Here is a 20,180-nt window from a genome sequence, read left to right as displayed (position 1 = left end):
GCAAAAATACTCAACAAAATATTAGCAAACCGAATTCAAAAATACATCAAAAGGATCATACACCATGACCAAGTGGGATTCATCCCAGGGATGCAAGGATGGTACAACATTGGAAAGTCCATCAACATCATCCACCACATCAACAAAAAGAAAGACAAAAACCACATGATCATCTCCATAGATGCTGAAAAAGCATTTGACAAAGTTCAACATCCATTCATGTTAAAAACTCTCAGCAAAATGGGAATAGAGGGCAAGTACCTCAACATAATAAAGGCCATCTATGATAAACCCACAGCCAACATTATATTGAACAGCGAGAAGCTGAAAGCATTTCCTCTGAGATCGGGAACTAGACAGGGATGCCCACTCTCTCCACTGTTATTTAACATAGTACTGGAGGTCCTAGCCACGGCAATCAGACAAAACAAAGAAATACAAGGAATCCAGATTGGTAAAGAAGAAGTTAAACTGTCACTATTTGCAGATGACATGATACTGTACATAAAAAACCCTAAAGACTCCACCCCAAAACTACTAGAACTGATATCGGAATACAGCAAAGTTGCAGGATACAAAATCAACACACAGAAATCTGTGGCTTTCCTATATACTAACAATGAACCAACAGAAAGAGAAATCAGGAAAACAACTCCATTCAAAATTGAATTAAAAAAAAAAAACCTAGGAATAAACCTAACCAAAGAAGTGAAAGACTTATACTCTGAAAACTACAAGTCACTCTTAAGAGAAATTAAAGGGGACACTAACAGATGGAAATGCATCCCATGCTCGTGGCTAGGAAGAATTAATATCGTCAAAATGGCCATCCTGCCCAAAGCAATATACAGATTTGATGCAATCCCTATGAAACTACCAGCAACATTCTTCAATGAACTGGAACAAATAATTCAAAAATTCATATGGAAACACCAAAGACCCCGAATAGCCAAAGCAATCCTGAGAAAGAAGAATAAAGTAGGGGGGATCTCACTCCCCAACTTCAAGCTCTACTATAAAGCCATAGTAATCAAGACAATTTGGTACTGGCACAAGAGCAGAGCCACAGACCAATGGAACAGACTAGAGAATCCAGACATTAACCCAGACATATATGGTCAATTAATATTTGATAAAGGAGCCATGGACATACAATGGCGAAATGACAGTCTCTTCAACAGGTGGTGCTGGCAAAACTGGACAGCTACATGTAGGAGAATGAAACTGGACCATTGTCTAACCCCATATACAAAAGTAAACTCAAAATGGATCAAAGACCTGAATGTAAGCCATGAAACCATTAAACTCTTGGAAGAAAACATAGGCAAACACCTCTTAGACATAAACATGAGTGACCTCTTCTTGAACATATCTCCCCGGGCTAGGAAAACAACAGCAAAAATGAGTAAGTGGGACTATATTAAGCTGAAAAGCTTCTGTACAGGAAAAGACACCATCAATAGAACAAAAAGGATCCCTACAGTATGGGAGAATATATTTGAAAATGATACATCCGATAAAGGCTTGACGTCCAGAATATATAAAGAGCTCACATGCCTCAACAAACAAAAAACAAATAACCCAATTAAAAAATGGGCAGAGGAACTGAACAGACAGTTCTCCAATAAAGAAATACAGATGGCCAACAGACACATGAAAAGATGCTCCACATTGCTAATTATCAGAGAAATGCAAATTAAAACTACAATGAGGTATCACCTCACACCAGTAAGGATGGCTGCCATCCAAAAGACAGACAACAACAAATGTTGGCGAGGCTGTGGAGAAAGGGGAACCCTCCTACACTGCTGGTGGGAATGTAAGTTAGTTCAACCATTGTGGAAAGCAGTATGGAGGTACATCAAAATGCTCAAAACAGACCTACCATTTGACCCAGGAATTGCACTCCTAGGAATTTACCCTAAGAATGCAGCAATCAAGTATGAGAAAGATCAGTGCACCCCTATGTTTATCGCAGCACTATTTACAATAACCAAGAATTGGAAGCAACCTAAATGTCCATGGATAGATGAATGGATAAAGAAGATGTGGTACATATACACAATGGAATACTACTCAGCCATAAGAAAAGGGCAAATCCAACCATTTGCAGCAACATGGATGGAGCTGGAGGGTATTATGCTCAGTGAAACAAGCCAAGCGGAGAAAGAGAAATACCAAATGATTTCACTTATCTGTGGAATATAAGAACAAAGGAAAAACTGAAGGAACAAAACAGCAGCAGAATCACAGAACTCAAGAATGGACTAACAGGTACCAAAGGGAAAGGGACTGGGGAGGATGGGTGGGTAGGGAGGGATAAGGTGGGGGAGAAGTAGGGGGGTATTAAGATTAACATGCATGGGGGGGTAGGAGAAAAGGGAGGGCTGTACAACACAGAGAAGGCAAGTAGTGATTCTACAACATTTTGCTATGCTGATGGACAGTGACTGTAAAGGGGTTTATAGGGGAGACCTGGTATAGGGGAGAGCCTAGTAAACATAATATTCGTCATGTAAGTGTACATTAGTGATACCAAAAACAAAACAAAACAACAACAAAAAAAAGGCAGTTCCTGTGTGGTAACCTCCAATGAGTTCTACACAAGGGTATAAAGGGCATATAAAAGTGTAGGCAAAGGGTCTGTTTGCGTTTATACAGAAGATCAAAGCCTAAATGCGCTACCCAGAAAATGAACTAAGATACGATATGAAAGAGAACTTCCATCATCAGCACTCTCTGGAAGACTCATGCCAGAAGATGATCATCAAAAAACCCCAACAAAGATCCATGCACTGCTACAGCTGTAGATGCACTCATCCCACCAGCTCCTGGACTTGCCATGGGAATGAAGGAGATATCTAAGCTGGCCTGTGCATACAGTAAAACAACAAATTTGACTGGATCTATACTGTTGGAACTCAACCAAGAATTAGGAGAAGTGCAAATTGTAGCGCTCCAAAATCTTACAACTACAGACTATTTACTGTTAAAAGAACATAAGGGATGTGAACATTCCCCAGGAATGGGTTGTTTTAATTTGTCTGATTTCTCTCAGACTGTTCAAGTTCAGTTGGACAATATCCACCATATCATAGATAAGTTTTCACAAATGCCTAAGGTGCCTAACTGGTTTTCTTGGTTTCACTGGAGATGGCTGGTAATTACAGATATGCTTTGGTTATGTAACTATACTCCTATTATGTTAATGTGTGTGTGCAATTTAAGTAGTAGCTTAAAACCTATACATGCTGAAGTTACTCTACAAGAAGATATGTCAAAGAAATAATCAATCTTCCCATGTTTTCTTCTGCCTGCTACTTCTATAGCTTTTCTTCTTCCTTCCTAATTACAACCCTTAAATAGAATTTGTGCCTCATATCAAATTTACCAAGTATCATAATTCTTCCAAGTGGTAAAGATACCTCAAGACAAATGCTGGGCATAGACGCTACAGGGCATAAATATGCAAAGAAATAAAAAGCTAACCATTTCAAACAATAAGGCTTCTCTCTCACTTACCAACTTTACATTTCCCTGTATGGCCCCGGAAGGTGACTGGTTAGCCAGAGACGGGTAAGATTCCTCAAGGGAGGAACAACCTAAGACAGGCACAGTCGCAGGGGGGTCATCAGGTGAGAAATTGGGGATCAACAGAGGTGAGGCTTAGAACCTAATCCCGCCGTTCTGAGAGAAATCTTCTGCATACATGGATGTTTTATTGCCCTGGTCTAGCTTGGATTAACACATAGGCTACAGGCACACACCTGATCATCTACATTTGCTCTCTTACAACACTAAACTATGTTTTCTACCTTTATCTTGTATCTACCTACCACTTCAGCATTTTATTACAAATAATAATAATAAAGAGAGAAATGTGGTATCCACATATAAATCAAGTATAAAAACCAAATGAGTATTCATATTTGAACTGTTTATAGTTCATAATGCATGAACAAAACCGAAAGTTTCTGTGATGACTGCCCTTGTACTGTTCACTATGTAACTTATTCATTATGTAAGAATTTGTTCTCCATGTAAGAACTTGTTTGTTATGCCTCAGAAGATTGGAGACTGACGAAAATTAGGCTTGGGGTGGATTAATGATTGTGCATTGAGCATTGACTCCCCTATACAGAATTTTATTGTCGTTAACAACCATTTGATCAATAAATATGAGAGATGCCCTCACATAAAAAAAAAAAAGGACAGACTTGCAATGGTAAAATAAATAAGTAACCAGGATGTAATGTATAGCATAAGGAATATAGTCAAGATATTGTAACAGCTTGGTAGGGTGATAGCTGGAACCTAGAATTATGTATATAAATGTTTTATCACTGTGTTGTACACTTGAAACTAATGTAATGTAATACTGTGCGTCAACTACCCTTCAATAAAAAATAATTATCTAAAAACAAAACAAAAAAACACTTCCTGCAGAGGGCAAACAAGGGAGGGGATGCAGATGAAATTCATTTTGGAACTTGTTAGAAGCATTGGTGAAAGGTCTGGTGGAACTGTAGAAACAGTCTCTTTATATTTTCTTTTTCTTTCAAAGAAATCTTGTTTTCCATCAATGAGATTTATATGGTGACTAAAAAATGGTATATGTGCTTTGACTTTCCGGATAAAGGAGTTCTTCAGAGAATGACTTCAAGGAAAAAACCAAAATTTTCTCCCATTTCATATCGAATACTAATTTATAATTTATAGTTTTCCTTTTAAGACTGATTACATAACCAAACCAAACAAAATTAGAGTAAAAAATATTTCTAACAGAACACATCAGTATTTATACAATAGCAGAATCTATTGTATAAATTACAAAAAAAATTACTAATGAATCAAGCAAGTGTGAGAAACAAAGCCTGTAAACTGATTTTGGAAAAAGAAAACAAAGAATGACTTCAGAATAATTATTATTATCAAGAAAGAGCATGAGTTAAAATAATAAAATCTGTGGTGAAGATATCAGATACTCCAGATTCTAGCTGACCTCCCCAAGCACCACACACCCATCGTCACTGTAAAGATACCTATTTTATTGTTTAACACAGCATTTCCCAAATTTATTTGGCCCTTGAACATTTAAAAAAGTATTTCTTATTATACCCCTATGGAATATAGTTTGGGAAATGATGCTGTAATTAAATAAAATAAAAATAGTGACTAATATTTATTGGGCACTAACTATATACCAGGCACTATTCTAGGGACTTTAAGTGATTTATCCTGTTTAACTATGACTAGATTTGAGGTAAATACTGCTGTTCCCATTTTCAGATGAAGAAACTGAGGCATAGCAAGTTAAAATAACTTCAGGTTACATAGCTAATTAACAGAAGACCTAGAATCCAACTCAGGCCGTCCAGTTCCAGAGCCTGCATTCCTAACCACCACATCATGCTCTTCTCAGAGAAAGTGATGCGAGCCAAAAGGAAGGTGCTTATGGCAGGTTCTGAGGAGGAGGAACTCAGCTGAAGAGAATCTTGATCAAGTCTGTACAAGGGCCAGAAAGCATTTGAATTAGACACAGAAGGCTTTTAGATACTGGGGGCTATGGGAAAAGGGTGTCCATATTAGAGGGCTTGGTGGACAAGGCACAGACAGAGGCTGAGAGTGAAGCCCACGGGCGGGAGCAGTCCAGTAGGTGGGCACCACAGAGATGTGGAGGGTGTGAAGGTGCACAGGCTGAGGCCAGAGGACTGGCAGCTTTCCTTCCCTCATCTCTTATTTATCATCTTTTAAAGATTTTGTTCATTTATTTTCCAGCAACTTTGATTTTTTTACTATGTTCCCAGCACTGTGGCAGTCACTGGGACTATGAAGAAAAAAAACACTGTCCATGTTCTAGGAGCTTCCACTCAACTTGCAACAAATCCAAAACTTGCTGGTTGCTATACCAGAGGGTAGAAATACGTGTTAGGAAGAAGGGGATGGACCTACTGGCCTACTTAACGGCGGCTAAAAGAAAGAAGACAGCGCTCTAGAGTGTGGCAGATAACACTGAGGGGTGGGGGAGAAGAACACTGCTAACAGAACGAAGTAATGTAAATATGTAGACAGCATGACACAATGAATATTTAGAAGCTCAAATGACAAGAATAGGAGTGCTGGGAATGGTAAAAGTGGATGCTGTTGAGGTTGATAAGGGCCCAGAGCATAAGGGCCTTGTGTGCCAAAGAAAAGAGTTTAGATTTATCTGCTGTGTGATGAAGAGCCTTACAAGAATTTTGGGGAAAGGAGTGACATGCTCATAATTTGCATGTTGGTCAGATTGGGAGCAGTGCAACAATGGATTGGAGTGGGTTAAGATGAGAGGCATAGTTCAGACAAGAGGTAATGAGTGTCAGGACAGTAGCAGTAGGGATTGAGAGGGGAGACGTAGATGCAAGAAATATATAGAAGGTGAAATTGGTAGACTGGCAAATTCTTGAATGTGGGGATTGTGAGCGAGGGAGGAGTATAATATGATGCCTGGGCGAATGGTGGCACCATACTGTCTTGACAGAGACAGTGTAACTCGGATATGGGTTTGAGAGAGAAGATGCTTCTTTCAGCAAATGTTTACCGAGGGCCTCTTTTGTGGTCGGCATTGTGCAAGGTTTTGGTGATATATCAGAAAAGAAGATGGTTACAATCTCTGTCTTAATGAGGCCTCTGTAGTCTAGTGGGAGAGACAGGAAAACAAGCAAATTCATTAAAAAGATCCTAACAGGCCAACTTAGAGGTTGGTTCGAAGTCGTCATAAGAGGCATGGCTTCAAGGGCTGAACAGTTAAAAAGGCAGGTGTAGCTACTGCTCTTTGGGTCTGTTCTCCAACTGAGACACAGTCTGGGTCCTAGTCCCCTAGGCAGGCCTTGTCTCTACACATTTGCCATGTCCAAGAGAAGGAATTGACTGAAATTCTGTGCTCACAACACCTGCTTTACTCAAGGGACCATGGCAGATCATACTGACTCGGATCTAGAGCAGGCAGGTTTAATGACAGGAGACAGTGACTGGAGAACAGCATGTTTATGATCAGATTTTTGGAGGTAACGACCCTGAAAGTAGTAGTAGTAGCTAAGGTAGAGTAAAAGGTTAATGGTGCTACTTAGATTAGGAAGTGGGGCAGCAGCTGGATGGGTCATGTGATGGATGTAAGCCCCAGAGAATAATGACAGAGTAGGGATGGGGAGGGGAGGGAAACTGTAAACGAGGAGTCAAGGTGTTCATACATGAAAGTGAAGAGGAGGATGTTGGTGAGTGACAGCAAGGAAAGAGGAAAGGAAGGCTGAACAGAATGGCAAATAGTGGTTTGGCAGGAGCAGGAGGTAGGGAGACAGAAGTGGCCTGTGAATGGCAGTGGGGTGCAGGGAGTCCTCTCCTCTCTAAACTCTTGGGTTGAGGTTTTGTTGAGAAAAAAAAAGTATCGCTAGAGAGAGCTGTAAGGAGTGTGAGATGTGCTGGGGACAACCAAGGTTGATTCTTTGAAGGGGGGGAAATGGAGAGAGGATGACAGAGTTGAGTTTTGAATGGGTTAAATTTCCCATGTCCTTGGCATATCAATGGGGAGTAGTTAAGTGGCATTTGTCCCTGTGAATCTGGAGCTAAAGCATCATGGTGGTGTTGGTAGGCAGGCAGAGATGAGTCTGGTAAGACTGGCATGGGCAAGCTTATAATTCTGAATGAGAAGAGGAATCTGGAATAAAGTCCTGGGAAATACCAATTTTAAAGGACTAGGCTGAAAAAGGAATCCCAAAACAAGCACAAATAGTTCTAGCCAAAGAGCAGAATGAAAAGAAGAGAAAGAAACTTTATAGATTCTAAAGGAGGATTTTCAAGAAGGGAGTGGTCAAAATAATCATTTAATCATCTAGCATTATATCAGTGCATGTTTGGTGTGTGTGCATTGCATGCTGCCCCTCCAGAGAGGTTGTAAACTCTGAGGAAAGAGGCTTGTGCTTCTCCACATCTTCTCTGATACCTTGCCTGGTAATGCACACATTACCCTGTGCAGGAATATGACTGTGCAGCACCTGTGCTGTGATTTCTCAGTCTTGTGGCAATAGAGCAGGTCCTAAAACCTTTTGCCACTAAGCCTAGGAAGTAAACTCAGAAAGCTGCTTAAAACTGAGCTGCAGGCAGTCACTATGAATCCATCAAAGTAGGCATGTGAGATAGAGTCACTTTGACATTCCTGTCTTCTACTTTTTTGGTTTTCATTTTTCTAAATAGTAATACCATTTTTAGCTTATTTTTGCCTAGAATTTTCTATTTCCTTGATCACTTATTGAAAGGTAATATAAAATGCCAAGCCTCAGAAAGCATGTAATGTAACCCACTGCTAATGAAGTACCCCGAAGAGCCTCTAACCACTCGTTTTCCTCTAACCTGCCTCCCTCCTTAGCTGTCTTCCCTCAGGGAATTACCTCTGTCCTCTTCCTCTTGAGTTAGAATCTTTGCTGGTTTCTCAGCAGCCTAAGGTTGTAACCTTGTCCAGTAAAAAGGTAATTTAAGTTAGCTCAGGTTGGAGGTTTCTTTCTTCCCAATCTAGTACTGTCTTTTTGTTTTGTTTTTGTTGAGATATATATATTCTGTGAGAACATGCAGTCTTAACATACCCAGTTTAGTGGCTTTTGACAGTCCCTTATATGTAATCTCTACTCAAAACAAGGTATACGTTTCCATTATTCCAGAAAGTTCCCATCTGATTCCCACCTTTCTGAATTGAAATTTCTTGCCATCTCTAGGGTTTTCCAACCATCACATTAGCTTTCTGTTATTGCGGCTTCTTTTAGCTTTTGTATCCATTTCTCCCTTGCAGGAGACTGAAGAGCCCGTCGTAGAGTGTCAGGAGTGTGAGACGGAAGCTTCTCCCTCACAGACTGGGGGCTCCTCGGGCGACCTGGGGGATGTCAGCTCCTTCTCCTCCAAGGCTTCCAGCTTGCAGCGCACGTCCAGTGGGGCGAGTCTCTCAGCTGTGCACAGCAGTGGCGGCTCAGGGAGAGGAGCCGGACCCCTCAAAGGAAGAACCGGCGGGACGGAACCCGCAGATTTTGCCTTGCCCAGCTCCCGAGGAGGCCCAGGAAAACTGAGGTGCAGACAGGGTCTCCAGAGCACGAGCCACAGCAGGGGCAGGGTTGCTGACCTTTTACTATCACAGGAAAAGGGGAGTAATGGGAAATCCTGCCATCCTCCATCTAGAATAAATGGCTCCTCTTCTTCCCCTTTTGTTCCTCTCCTGTTTTGGGTTTGCATGGGAAGTAGGGTAGAGCCCCATAGGGGGTAGACTTCCTGAGAAAATGTAGCATAACAGGTGAGGGGACTTCGGGAATGCTGGCACATGCTTCTGCCACCCCCATTTCCTCCAGCCTGCAAGTGTTTTGGCTGAGAGTGCAGAAAGTTTGGGGTAGTGGCCCCAACTTGACACACCTCCTAGCTTTTTGTTATCCTCTGCAGGTGTGCCGAGCCTGAAGCAGGAGAGAGGGCAGGGCAGAAATGGGTGTGCTGTTTTTGAGGGCAGCAGTAGGAAGCTTTGTCATGGAGGAGGATGGCCTTTGCTTGTTATCCTACATTCCTCCCCCCTTTCTGATACTCTTTGATGGTGGGTGTATGGATCAGCTTCCTGCTGTCCTGGAGGCCCAGCACATGTTGGCCTGGCATGTAGTTTGAGGGTGAAGGGGAGACCTCGTGAAGAAAGGATTCAGTGGTAGGTGCTGTCATACTAACCTGTCTTCATTCTCTAGTCCCAGAAAAGGGGTCAGTCAGACAGGGGCGCCAGTATGTGAGGAGGATGGTGATGCAGGCCTTGGCATCAGACAGGGAGGGAAGGCTCCAGTCACGCCTCGTGGGCGCGGGCGAAGGGGCCGCCCGCCTTCTCGGATCACTGGAACCAGGTACCCGGGTAGTGTGAGATACACTTAACTTATTCTATGACTTACACAGGAAAAAAGGGAGTAGAGAGAAGAGAGGGGAGTAGAGAGTATGTGGGATGTCAGGAGGGACAAGAGGGGCCCATACTGACTGGGGAGTGGGCAGGGGTCAGAGTGAGGCCACTGAGAGACCAGGCTTATGCCTGTGATGGGGTTATCAAAGAATGGGCTGAAGAGACCCATGAACAAAGGTGTGGGAAGATTGGCAGGTAAGTTCTTCTTACTTCTGATTCTTACTGCCTTCTCTCTCTTATCTCTCTTTAGAGAAACAGCTGTGCCTGGCCCCCTGGGCATAGAGGACATTTCACCCAGCATGTCACCAGATGATAAGTCCTTCACCCGTATTGTGCCCCGCGTACCAGACTCCACCAGACGAGCAGACATGAGTGCTGGCGCTTTGCGTCGGAGCGACTCTCCAGAGATTCCTTTCCAGGCTGCTGCTGGCCCTTCTGATGGCTTAGATGCCTCCTCTCCAGGGAACAGCTTTGTAGGGCTCCGAGTTGTTGCCAAGTGGTCTTCCAATGGCTATTTTTACTCTGGGAAAATCACACGTGATGTTGGAGCTGGGAAGTATAAATTGCTGTTTGATGATGGGTACGAGTGTGATGTGCTGGGCAAAGACATTCTGCTTTGTGACCCCATCCCACTGGATACGGAGGTGACAGCCCTCTCGGAGGATGAGTATTTCAGTGCAGGTAACACAAGCAGGATCTGAAGGGATTGACTGTGCCCTGGGGCAATCCTCTCTTCGTCAGTAATTAGCAAGAGTATTCACTCCAGCCTGATTACTTTACTGGGGTCTCTTAAAGTCAGAAATTCTATTTCTGCCACACTGGTTACTTTCACCACTGGCTTTTCTGTTTTTCTTTGTTGCTTGTTTATTTTGAATAAACTTTCTGTTTTTGATAAATTTTATATTTACAGAAAATTTTCAGAATACAGTCTGATAGTGCAGAGGGTTCCTGTATGCCCCTCACCCAGGTTTCCAGCTTTCCCTATTGTTGAAATCTTATGTTACCATGGTACATTTGTAAAAACTAAGAAGCCAGTCTTGGCTCACTACTGTCAACTAAATTCCATACTTTGCTTGGATTTCACCAGCTTTTCCATGTCCTTGTTCTGTTCCAGGATCCAGTGCTTGATTACCACATTGCATTTGGTCCTTGTGTCCTGTGATCTCTTGATCTGTGACAATTTCTGAGTATTTTCTTGTTTTCCTTGACCGTGGCAGTTTGGAAGAGTCCTGGTTAGGTATTGGGTGGAACGTCCTTCAGTTTGGGTTGTCTCGTGTCTTCTTATCAGCCCGGAGCTAGTGGATTCTAGTGGGAGCAGAATGCCAGTGAGGCGAAGTGCCCTTTCATCACCTCGCACAAGGGGCGGGGAGCAGGTGGCGTGGGGTGGCCACAGGGCAGCACAGGGATGTGGCCCTCCATCACATTGTTTAAGGTGGGGATTGAGAACTGAGAAATAGTGACTTGACAGGGCAGAAAGCTTTCATTCTCTGTTCTTTCACCACTGACTTTTAAATTTATTGCCTTGATGGGAGCCTAGTAGGTGAGCGTGGCAAATATATTGAGGTATTTTTCCTTAGGAAGAAAGTGGTAGTTCTGGGTTTGTGTGGCTGTACAGCCACCACTTACTACTCTCTGGCTTAAAATATGGTGCCTTTTGTTCTTAGTTTTCTTGTTTTCTTTCTGTAGCCAGTTCCCTGTATTGGTGATGGTAAAGGATTTGTGTTTGTTATGACTTGTTTCATGTGCCAGTTCTTTGAATACATTGCTGCTTTTCTGTGAGCTAATTTGGAGATTAATGTTTGTGTTGAGTTTGTCACTTAAAAATGTCCTTCCTGGGAATTTTTTGGAACATGGATCGGGATATAATGGGCAAAAATTGTGATTTGGACTCCTCCTGAGTAGTTGATATTTGCCCCTTTCTTTCTTTAATGTAATAAAGACAGGCCTTTATTAGCTAGGAAAATCATCACATAGAATGTATATGTACAAAGCAAAACTTCATAAATAAAATTGGCTACAAAACAGCTTTTAAAACGCCAGGCTTTCAAAAAACTCAAGCTTCCAGTGGTTTACTGACTCATGTCCCATTGGGAGTATTACTGGCCTAACATGCTTTCCTTTGTTTTATTTGATAGGAGCTTCACTGTTATTCTTCTCAAGTGGACTTACTCTTTAAAATGATTACCAATCTCATAAGTAAATGTTCAATTATAACTATATATGGAAGTTTATTGCTCATTTCAGTGTCACACATCCCTTTTGACATAACGATGTCATTCTAGACATGTGCATCCAATCTGGGGAGAACTTTTCAGCCTAGTCTGAAATCACATGGTGGCCACAAAAAGGCACTGGTTGCCCCTTTATTTCACAGTTAAACGGGCCACTTCATCTTCTACTTCTGGGTAACACTTAGCTTTGTGTGACAGCAGGTATTAGCACATGGATTGAGGTTTTTTAGGACCTGTGACTCACACAGTTGTGTATCAAATGCATTCATCCTTCTCTCAGGTGTAGAGCTGCTCTTGGAGGTCCACAAGTTGAACCTCTTAAGAAAAAGAGACAGTCCTGTATCCAGAGTGAGTTAATGGCATCAGAGAGTGGGGATTCTGCATTCCACTTAGTGAGGCTGTCTACTAATGTCAACACGAGACTGCTTCTAGTTCTAGTAGCTCTTCATCATTGTGAAGTATATTGTTGTCTTGGACTTTTTAGTGCTTTTGAAGCAAGTATTTGTGATTTAGTTCAGTGATAGAGCTTTCAGCAAGGAGAGTGTTTCGGCGGCATAGACGAGGAGAGAATCAAGGCCTGCTTTCTCCCATGTATTTTTTCCCTTGGTGGCATATGCTCTGGTTTTCTTTTTTTAGCCCTTCCTTCAAGGACAGGCTAATGGAAGAGAGAACAAATGGACCCTTCTGTTTGTAGGAATGAAGAAATGTTCATATTAATGCCCTGTTTTTAGATTATATATGTGTTGTGTTTATGTGTGTATATATGTCTGGTATGTGTGTGCGTAAGTTGTTTGTTGATTGATATAGGGGAAGGAGTGTTATTTTTTCACAGGATTGGGAATGGGTCTTGCCCAAGATCATGCAGCTTGGTGGTACCAGAATCAGGCCTAGGCTCAAGGCTCCTGAATTCTATCCCAGTTTCCTTTTATACCCCACCTTGTGTTCCTTCTAACCTAAAGGCCTTATCCCTAGGTTCTGAATCAGAGCAAGAGCAGGGAAGTAGATAATAGGGAAGATTAGTAAAGAGAGGCAAGAATTATTTTTTCCTTTCTTTGCTCCATGTCTCTGTTTGATTTTGCTACAAACACACACACACACAGGTGCTCACTCTCTTAGAATAATGTCAACTTTCACCTACAGCTTAAGTCAAGAATTATTACTAGGCCTCCAAGGAGACCAAGAAGGAAAGGTTTAGTAAGTTACCACAGGATTGTTAAGAAACCACATGCCATTTCACTTGAAGAGCTGTTTGAACCACTAACAGCCCATAAGTCTGGCTTTATTTAAAACTAAACGGTTCCCTCTGTTGAGAAACTATGTTCCAACCCCACGGTAGCTACATACATCCTAAGTGGTAGTGGTGTCTGGGATTGACAGCTGAGATTTTGTTAAGTTCTAACTTCGGTCCACTGTCGGGTCTCCTAATTCCTAACTCAGGCCTGTTCTGCACAGCCTTTTTGAGTGGATACTGAGCAGCCTAAAACAACAGCAAGCTACTTTTATGTCCCCCCCCCCCCCCTGCCAGGAGTGGTGAAAGGGCATAGGAAAGAGTCTGGAGAGCTATACTATAGCATCGAGAAAGAAGGCCAGAGGAAGTGGTATAAGCGAATGGCTGTCATCTTGTCTTTGGAGCAAGGAAACAGACTGAGAGAGCAGTATGGCCTTGGCCCATATGAGGCAGTAACACCTCTCACCAAGGCTGCAGACATCAGCTTAGGTAAGACCTGTGCTTCCTGAGCAGCTGTTTGTGGGCCCCTGTCCTCCTCGTGGTGGGAGGAGTGGTTTATAGAGCAATCAGTGGTGCTTCCCTAAGTCATCCTACTCCTGTGTTGTTCTGGAGATAGTAATGAGCTGTCATTTTCTAGTCAGCTGCCTATGTGCTTCCTTCCCAAGACCAAATAGTAAGTCCTCAGATTTTTCTGGCCTCCCCAGTTCCATTGGGGGACCCAGACCCATTTCAGTCAGGACAGAAACTGGAACAGCAAACATGGAAGCGTTACTTAAAAGAGGCTTCCTGCCCTTGTGAGAGGTAGAGGAAAGGGCGTGGTGGTACCTAAATCGGGCTCTGCCCAGCTTCTTGAAGTTTGGGGCCTTAGATCATGGGAGTTGACCAACTTTGGCTCATCCTACCATAGACAATTTGGTGGAAGGGAAACGGAAACGGCGCAGCAACGTCAGCTCCCCGGCCACCCCCACCGCCTCCACCAGCAGCACAGCCCCTACCCGGAAGATGGCCGAAAGCCCTCGTGCCTCCACGGGAGTTCCCTCAGGCAAGAGGAAGCTCATCGCTTCTGAGGAGGAGCGGTCTCCTGCCAAGAGAGGCCGGAAGTCTGCCGCTGTGAAGCCTGGTGAGTGCTCACTCTGCCTCACTGTGCCTCAGACCATGGAGGAAAGTGGAGTCAGCTGCCGGACCGGCGGAGTCTGATGTGTGTGGCCGGCGCCCCTCTACCCTGGCCACACAGCTGAGGCCCGCACAAGCCCACAGTGGTCCCCAGATAGCTTACTGCAGCCCCCTGCCCCCATCTCCCAGCAGAGTCCAGGGCAGGTAGAAGGGAGGCCAGGCTGTGACAGGAAACATTCATTGCTACTACATAGGTTCTAGGAGGGAAAGAAGTATTGAACTTGAAGCAGATTCAAAATGAGTGAAGTTTGTCTTAGATCTTTACCTGGCACCATCTTCTACCTCTGGCAGCTCTCCTCCCGTCCCCCTTGTACTCAGGGCCGTCTGGCTTACCCAGACTCCATACTGAAGGCTAGCACATCAGCCTGCACCTCCTCTCTTCCTGCCAGCCCTGAAACAACCCCTTTCTGGTCCTTCATGCTTCGTATTAACAGAGGAGTTAAATCCATCTCTTGTTTCCTGAGTCTGGACTGTGACCCAGCCCCAGCCGCTGTGGGTTCTGGAGACACTGAGGTAAAGCTCTCAGTGCTGCCCTGAGGGAGCTCTCTCAGTCTGGCAAACTGAGGAAGTTCTTTGGTAATCACATTGTCCCAGCCCCAGAGCTGTTTTTGTTTCCTGTGCATTTGAGTCCTGTCATCTCCACGTGTCCAGTGCCTCTACTGTGTTTCAGAGTATGTGAGGCCTGGAACTGAGGGCTTCATACACATTACCTCATGTGAGAGCCCTGGGTGGTGGAGGGGCTAGAACTCATTTTCCAGTTGAATAGAATTGGTGGCACAGAAAAATTGGCTAGCTTTCCTAAAGTGACATAGTAACCCAGAATGCAAACTCAGGCAGCTGACTTTGAAGTCCAGGCTTATATATACTATATCAGACTGTTCTCCTGCTGCTGGTTTTATTTTAGGGAGGCATGACCTGTCTGTCGTCTTAGCCTCCTAATGAGCCTGCGGTTCAGCTTCTCCAAGTCAGGTATTTGACTTCTTCTCTGACTTATTGGGGCACTCCCAGCATGGGTGTTCTGGGAGTCCTGGACTCACCTATCCCTGTTGTTGGGAGCTGGGACGATTGAAGCAGGCCATCGTGATATGGCTCCATCAACATGTAACAGGACTCTGTCACCAAGTACTCTGTGCACCATTCTGGTGAGGGTCAGGAATAGAGTGGGAGTATCTGTTGAGACATTTCTTAGTGATGAAAATATGTGGTTTTTTTTGTTTTCTTTAAAGGCTACTTCAGAATATCACTTGTCTTGGGGAACTCAGAGCACTGGGCCAAAAAATGGGCTGAAGATTTCCATTTTTCACTCTTACCTAATCTTTGTATTAAAATCACCTCTTTCTTCAAATGACCTAAGAAGTATTGGGTTTGGCTGTATAGAAACAGTACTAGTTGATTTCATTTATGAAAATAATGTACACATTGTCATGACTATGTAAAACTGAAGCATACAAAATCTCTCTAAACTGTAAATTTGGTCCTAGGTTGTTGGCCATAGGAATGCTCTTTGGTTAATAGCTCCACAACTTCATCAGGACATTGCCTACACACCCCATCATGGCCAGGCAATGGTCCGTACCCTCCTAGTAACTGTGCCTCTGACCTTTCCAGGTGCAGTGGGGGCAGGAGAGTTTGTGAGCCCCTGTGAGAGTGGAGACAACATGGGTGAACCCTCTGCCCTGGAAGAGCAGAGAGGGCCTTTGCCCCTCAACAAGACCTTGTTTCTGGGTTATGCCTTCCTCCTCACCATGGCCACAACAAGTGACAAGTTAGCCAGCCGCTCCAAATTGCCAGACGGTCCTACGGGAAGCAGTGAGGAAGAGGAGGGTAAGGCCCTAGGAAGCCCTGGGGGCTCTGACACATGTACATGTCCTTCCTTCCCATTCATTCTATGAGCCTGGTGGCCTCCTGTCAGTCTGTAGAGGAGGCAGAGCAAGTGGCAACTGGGATCTTGGTCAGGGAAAATTAATTTAACCCTGCTTCTTGGTTTATAGACTGTTTTCACAAAATTCCTCTTAGTGAGTGGATCCTCAAAGCAATCCTGTGAGGCAGATGGCAGATAGAGCTTACCTTTCATTTTACAGATGAGGCCATAAAGAGAGGTTAATCAGTCATGATAATGGTAGCTTGGAACTAGAACCCAGTGCTCATTTTACCCTACTACAATCATCCCAGTCAATCAGGTTTCTGAATGCCCTGCCATCTTTCCCATTTGTTTCAGGGGCAACTGCTAGAGAAAACCATGGGTCGGGGTAGTGAAGTTCATTCTTTTGAGGTCTGTGTGTAAGACCAGGAGTGTGTAGTGCCCAGGGCTCCAGAGTGGTTTCAGAGAAATAGCTTCTCCTCCTTTTCAACTCTTGCATATTTATTCAACATTCAGCTGAAACTCTACATTGCATTTCTGTGTTGTCTTTTGCTTAGGGTTTGAGTGGAGGCTGCAGTGGGGAGCAGTAAAAATGGTTTCAGCCTTCTAAAGAGGGTGATTTAGGAGAGAAAATGGGCAGGTACAGATGTATGTGCTGTAATAAGAGTGACTGACAGCAGCGCCTAACTGCCTGCAGTGCTGAAGGCCCAGCTGCACTGATGTGTTGCACGTTAGAATTCCGAACGGCACTGTGTCTTTTAAGAGGGAATGCTATGAGGGAACATGGTTATCATAGAGTGCAGCACTGCAGATCTCCGATGGCTGGTATTTCAGGTGTGTGAATGACTTGCCTAATTAGCCAAAACTGTCTTGCCCACTACAGCCTTGTGGAGATCTACAGGGGCATGGAAAGGGTGGTCAGGGAGCTGCAGTTAAGGGTTATCCTCTCTGGAAGGGCCCTCGGGGAGAGCCTCAGTAAGGAGGCCCTGGGGTGTGGGAGTAGGTGTGGTATGTGTGGGAGTTATTCAAGGTTAAGTGTGCACCAAGCCTAGCCTGTCAGAATTTAGATTAAGAACAGTGGAGATGAAGTGTGTGAGGAATTTCCTAGCCAAAAACGTAGTTTTCCTTTCATCGTAACTGGGATCCTTTGAGGATGCTATGAGGAGGTGTGCACGGCGCCAAGACAGTATTGTTGGTTTTCTTTTGCTTTCACTACATTGCTGGACTCCAGTCTTTCTTCAGCATGCTCCCAGACCTTCGCAGACCAGGACTGCACTTGGCAGCTCTGTGGATGTTTTACTCACGGTGGGCACAGCAGTGGCCAAGCCGGCCAGCTGCGGTATGAGATGCAGACTGTCTGCATCCTCAAAAATGTGTGAGCCCATGTGAATTCTAATAAAAATGATAGAAACTTATGAAAATTCCCTCCACTCTCCCTTGCTGATACATTAAAATGTTTTTAATCCCATCATGTAATCATTAGTGAGGGGAGATAGGCCATTATTTGGACAGTTTGAGGGACCTTCAGGTTTCTTGTCGGAAATGTGGTTGTGGTGAGTATGTCTGCTTTATGTTGCTCCTTCATCCTTGGACTTTGCCCCAACAGCACCAAAATCCTTGATATTTTTGGCATTTGAAAATATTTACAGGTTCCTCAATTCCAAGAAGCCTGAAGACATTTGTACTGAAACAATCCTCTACAGAATTATGGTTTTCAAGGAATTACGTGGTATGTCTTGCAGATAAATAGGAGTCTCTTAGATGCCAGTTTATATTAGGAGCTCAGTAGAATACTTGAATCTATCTTATCAGACTATTTATAATGAGCTAAGAACATGTGGCCTGGTCTTCCCAGGTGGTGCACCGTCAGGACCCATCAGTCATAGCCATTGACTGTGCAGTTGGGTTTATTTAGTACTTCACTCTTGATTTAGATGATGGAATTAAAAACTTTCCCTTTTGAGCTTCTGATTGGAAAGAGCCGCTCATAAGTCAAAAGTAAAATTAAATCCAAATTAATGTAGAAAAATCAGAGAAATAGGTTACCTAGACATGATAATAATTGATTACACAGATGCAAGGAAATGTAATTGGGGATTAACATCTAAATCTAAATAGGTCAGGCCTAGAAACAGACCTGGATCAAGCAGACATAACACAGAAGTCTTGAGAAAAGTAAAGGACCATGAGGGGCCTCTGCGGTGATTTAGCAGTGCTGTGGGTACTGAAAATTGTGACGTGATATACTAAGGTCGGTCAAAAGGATGCAGTGACAAACAGAAGCAGGCCTGCTATACTGAGTTTCTTATAACCACCTAGAGTTTCCAGTTTGAATTTCCCGTCTTGAGAGAGGCGACTACTACTGAACCAAGTAAAGAGCAATAAAAGTGAATAGGCTGGCTAGTCAGACCTGAACAAAGGTGTAGAGGCTGGAGTTGGGGTTAGCAGTGCAGCTGGGGCAGCTGTAGCACAGGGAGGGCACCGGTGGGGGCGTATCTTTGCCAGGGTTTATCACTGGGGATGGAGGTGGGGGGAGTGGCCCTGTCTTTGAACTTTGATGCATTTGGTTGGGTTTTTTTTCGTGATATTCAATAGAACTTAATTTCTTGGAATTCTTAATTAAAATCTCTAATGTCTTTTTTCTTTTTTTAAATTTGTTATTTATTATGAGAGGAGCAGATGACAAGAAAGAAACAAGCTCAAATTAGATATTTGGTCAAAAGAAGTAATTTGTAAATGCCTAGGGTCATTAGGCTTCAGCCTCATCTCTCATAACTTCTACTTCACCCTCAAGACTGTAGAGCAGTCACTGAAGTTCAGTGTCCTGAGGTACTTCAGGAACATCAAAGGTAGACAGATCTCAGTAAAAAGGTTGAAACAGGATTTTCTGGCTAACCTTTACTTAATCAGTTTGATTTTAGCAACCCTATCTGAGCATTCTGATTTATCAAAGTTGTAATGTGTAAAGGGTAAAAATGCTGATGAAGGGGGAATTTGAAAGCTTTGTTATGGAAAGTGCTCATCAGCTGTTCATCTCCACAGAAAGCACAGTTAGAGGAAGTGGGCTTAGTTTGCAGGAGAGATTGAGGGTAGACAAGGAACTTACTGATAGGGATACTCAAATGGGAATATGTCACTAGGGGGAGTGGTTGTGTGTCCATCCCTGTCAACAGCCCCATGACTTAGTGAGGAAACTGTTGATGTTTTCAAGTCTAGGGTCTACCTCTGTTTCTCATCTTCCCGTCCTTTCTGCTCTTGTCCCTTCTTTTGGCAGCATTTTATAGGCTTTAAGAGAAAGCTCCTCCTGACCTAGTGGGGAGCCCTTGAGTCACCTTTGGGGTACAGTATTGTGGAGATAGCTGGGGGGTGGTAAAGGGGCAGTAAGAAGCAGGCATGGAGTAGCAAATAGAAACCATCTTGTGGTAATTATTATCTTGGTTACATTTTTTTATATAGAATTTTTAGAAATTCCTCCTTTCAACAAGCAGTACACAGAATCCCAGCTTCGGGCAGGAGCTGGCTATATTCTCGAAGACTTCAATGAAGCCCAGGTGAGGAGTTTCTTTGTGTAGCTTCCCAGAGAGGCAGTGATGAGAAAAGTCCACTTGCTGTACTGAGAGAAGAGGCCTGAGAGGGGTTGGAGAGGTTGGATGCAGCAGTTAAGAGATACCAGGAACTGGGAAACTGTCAAAAGGTGGCTGTATGAAATAGTAAAGAATTTTTACTGTGTACAAGGAAGAGATGTAAGGC

At 43.5% G+C, this 20,180-nt stretch overlaps 1 protein-coding gene across 5 annotated transcripts in view; it reads left to right on the top strand.

Annotated features, from left to right (window-relative positions):
* The window catches only part of TP53BP1 (tumor protein p53 binding protein 1), an 87,230-nt gene that overhangs the window by 65,137 nt on the left and 1,913 nt on the right, over positions 1 to 20,180 (top strand). For 2 of the 5 annotated variants that reach the window (XM_036923618.2, XM_036923624.2), the window contains 7 exons: positions 8,816 to 9,087; positions 9,738 to 9,887; positions 10,188 to 10,618; positions 13,694 to 13,885; positions 14,304 to 14,516; positions 16,178 to 16,393; positions 19,887 to 19,981. In XM_036923618.2, the coding sequence (XP_036779513.2) occupies positions 8,816 to 9,087; positions 9,738 to 9,887; positions 10,188 to 10,618; positions 13,694 to 13,885; positions 14,304 to 14,516; positions 16,178 to 16,393; positions 19,887 to 19,981 (1,569 nt within the window). Of the gene's footprint in view, positions 1 to 8,815; positions 9,088 to 9,737; positions 9,888 to 10,187; positions 10,619 to 13,693; positions 13,886 to 14,303; positions 14,517 to 15,473; positions 15,539 to 16,177; positions 16,394 to 19,886; positions 19,982 to 20,180 lie in introns of those variants that run through there. The other 3 variants (XM_036923621.2, XM_036923619.2, XM_036923620.2) reach the window with 3 other exon arrangements.

The sequence above is a fragment of the Manis pentadactyla genome, chromosome 11 (assembly GCF_030020395.1).
Source record: "Manis pentadactyla isolate mManPen7 chromosome 11, mManPen7.hap1, whole genome shotgun sequence".
Taxonomy (NCBI): Eukaryota; Metazoa; Chordata; class Mammalia; order Pholidota; family Manidae; genus Manis; species Manis pentadactyla.
Note: the sequence above shows the minus strand (reverse complement) of the source record. Positions and strands in the feature narration are given on the sequence as shown.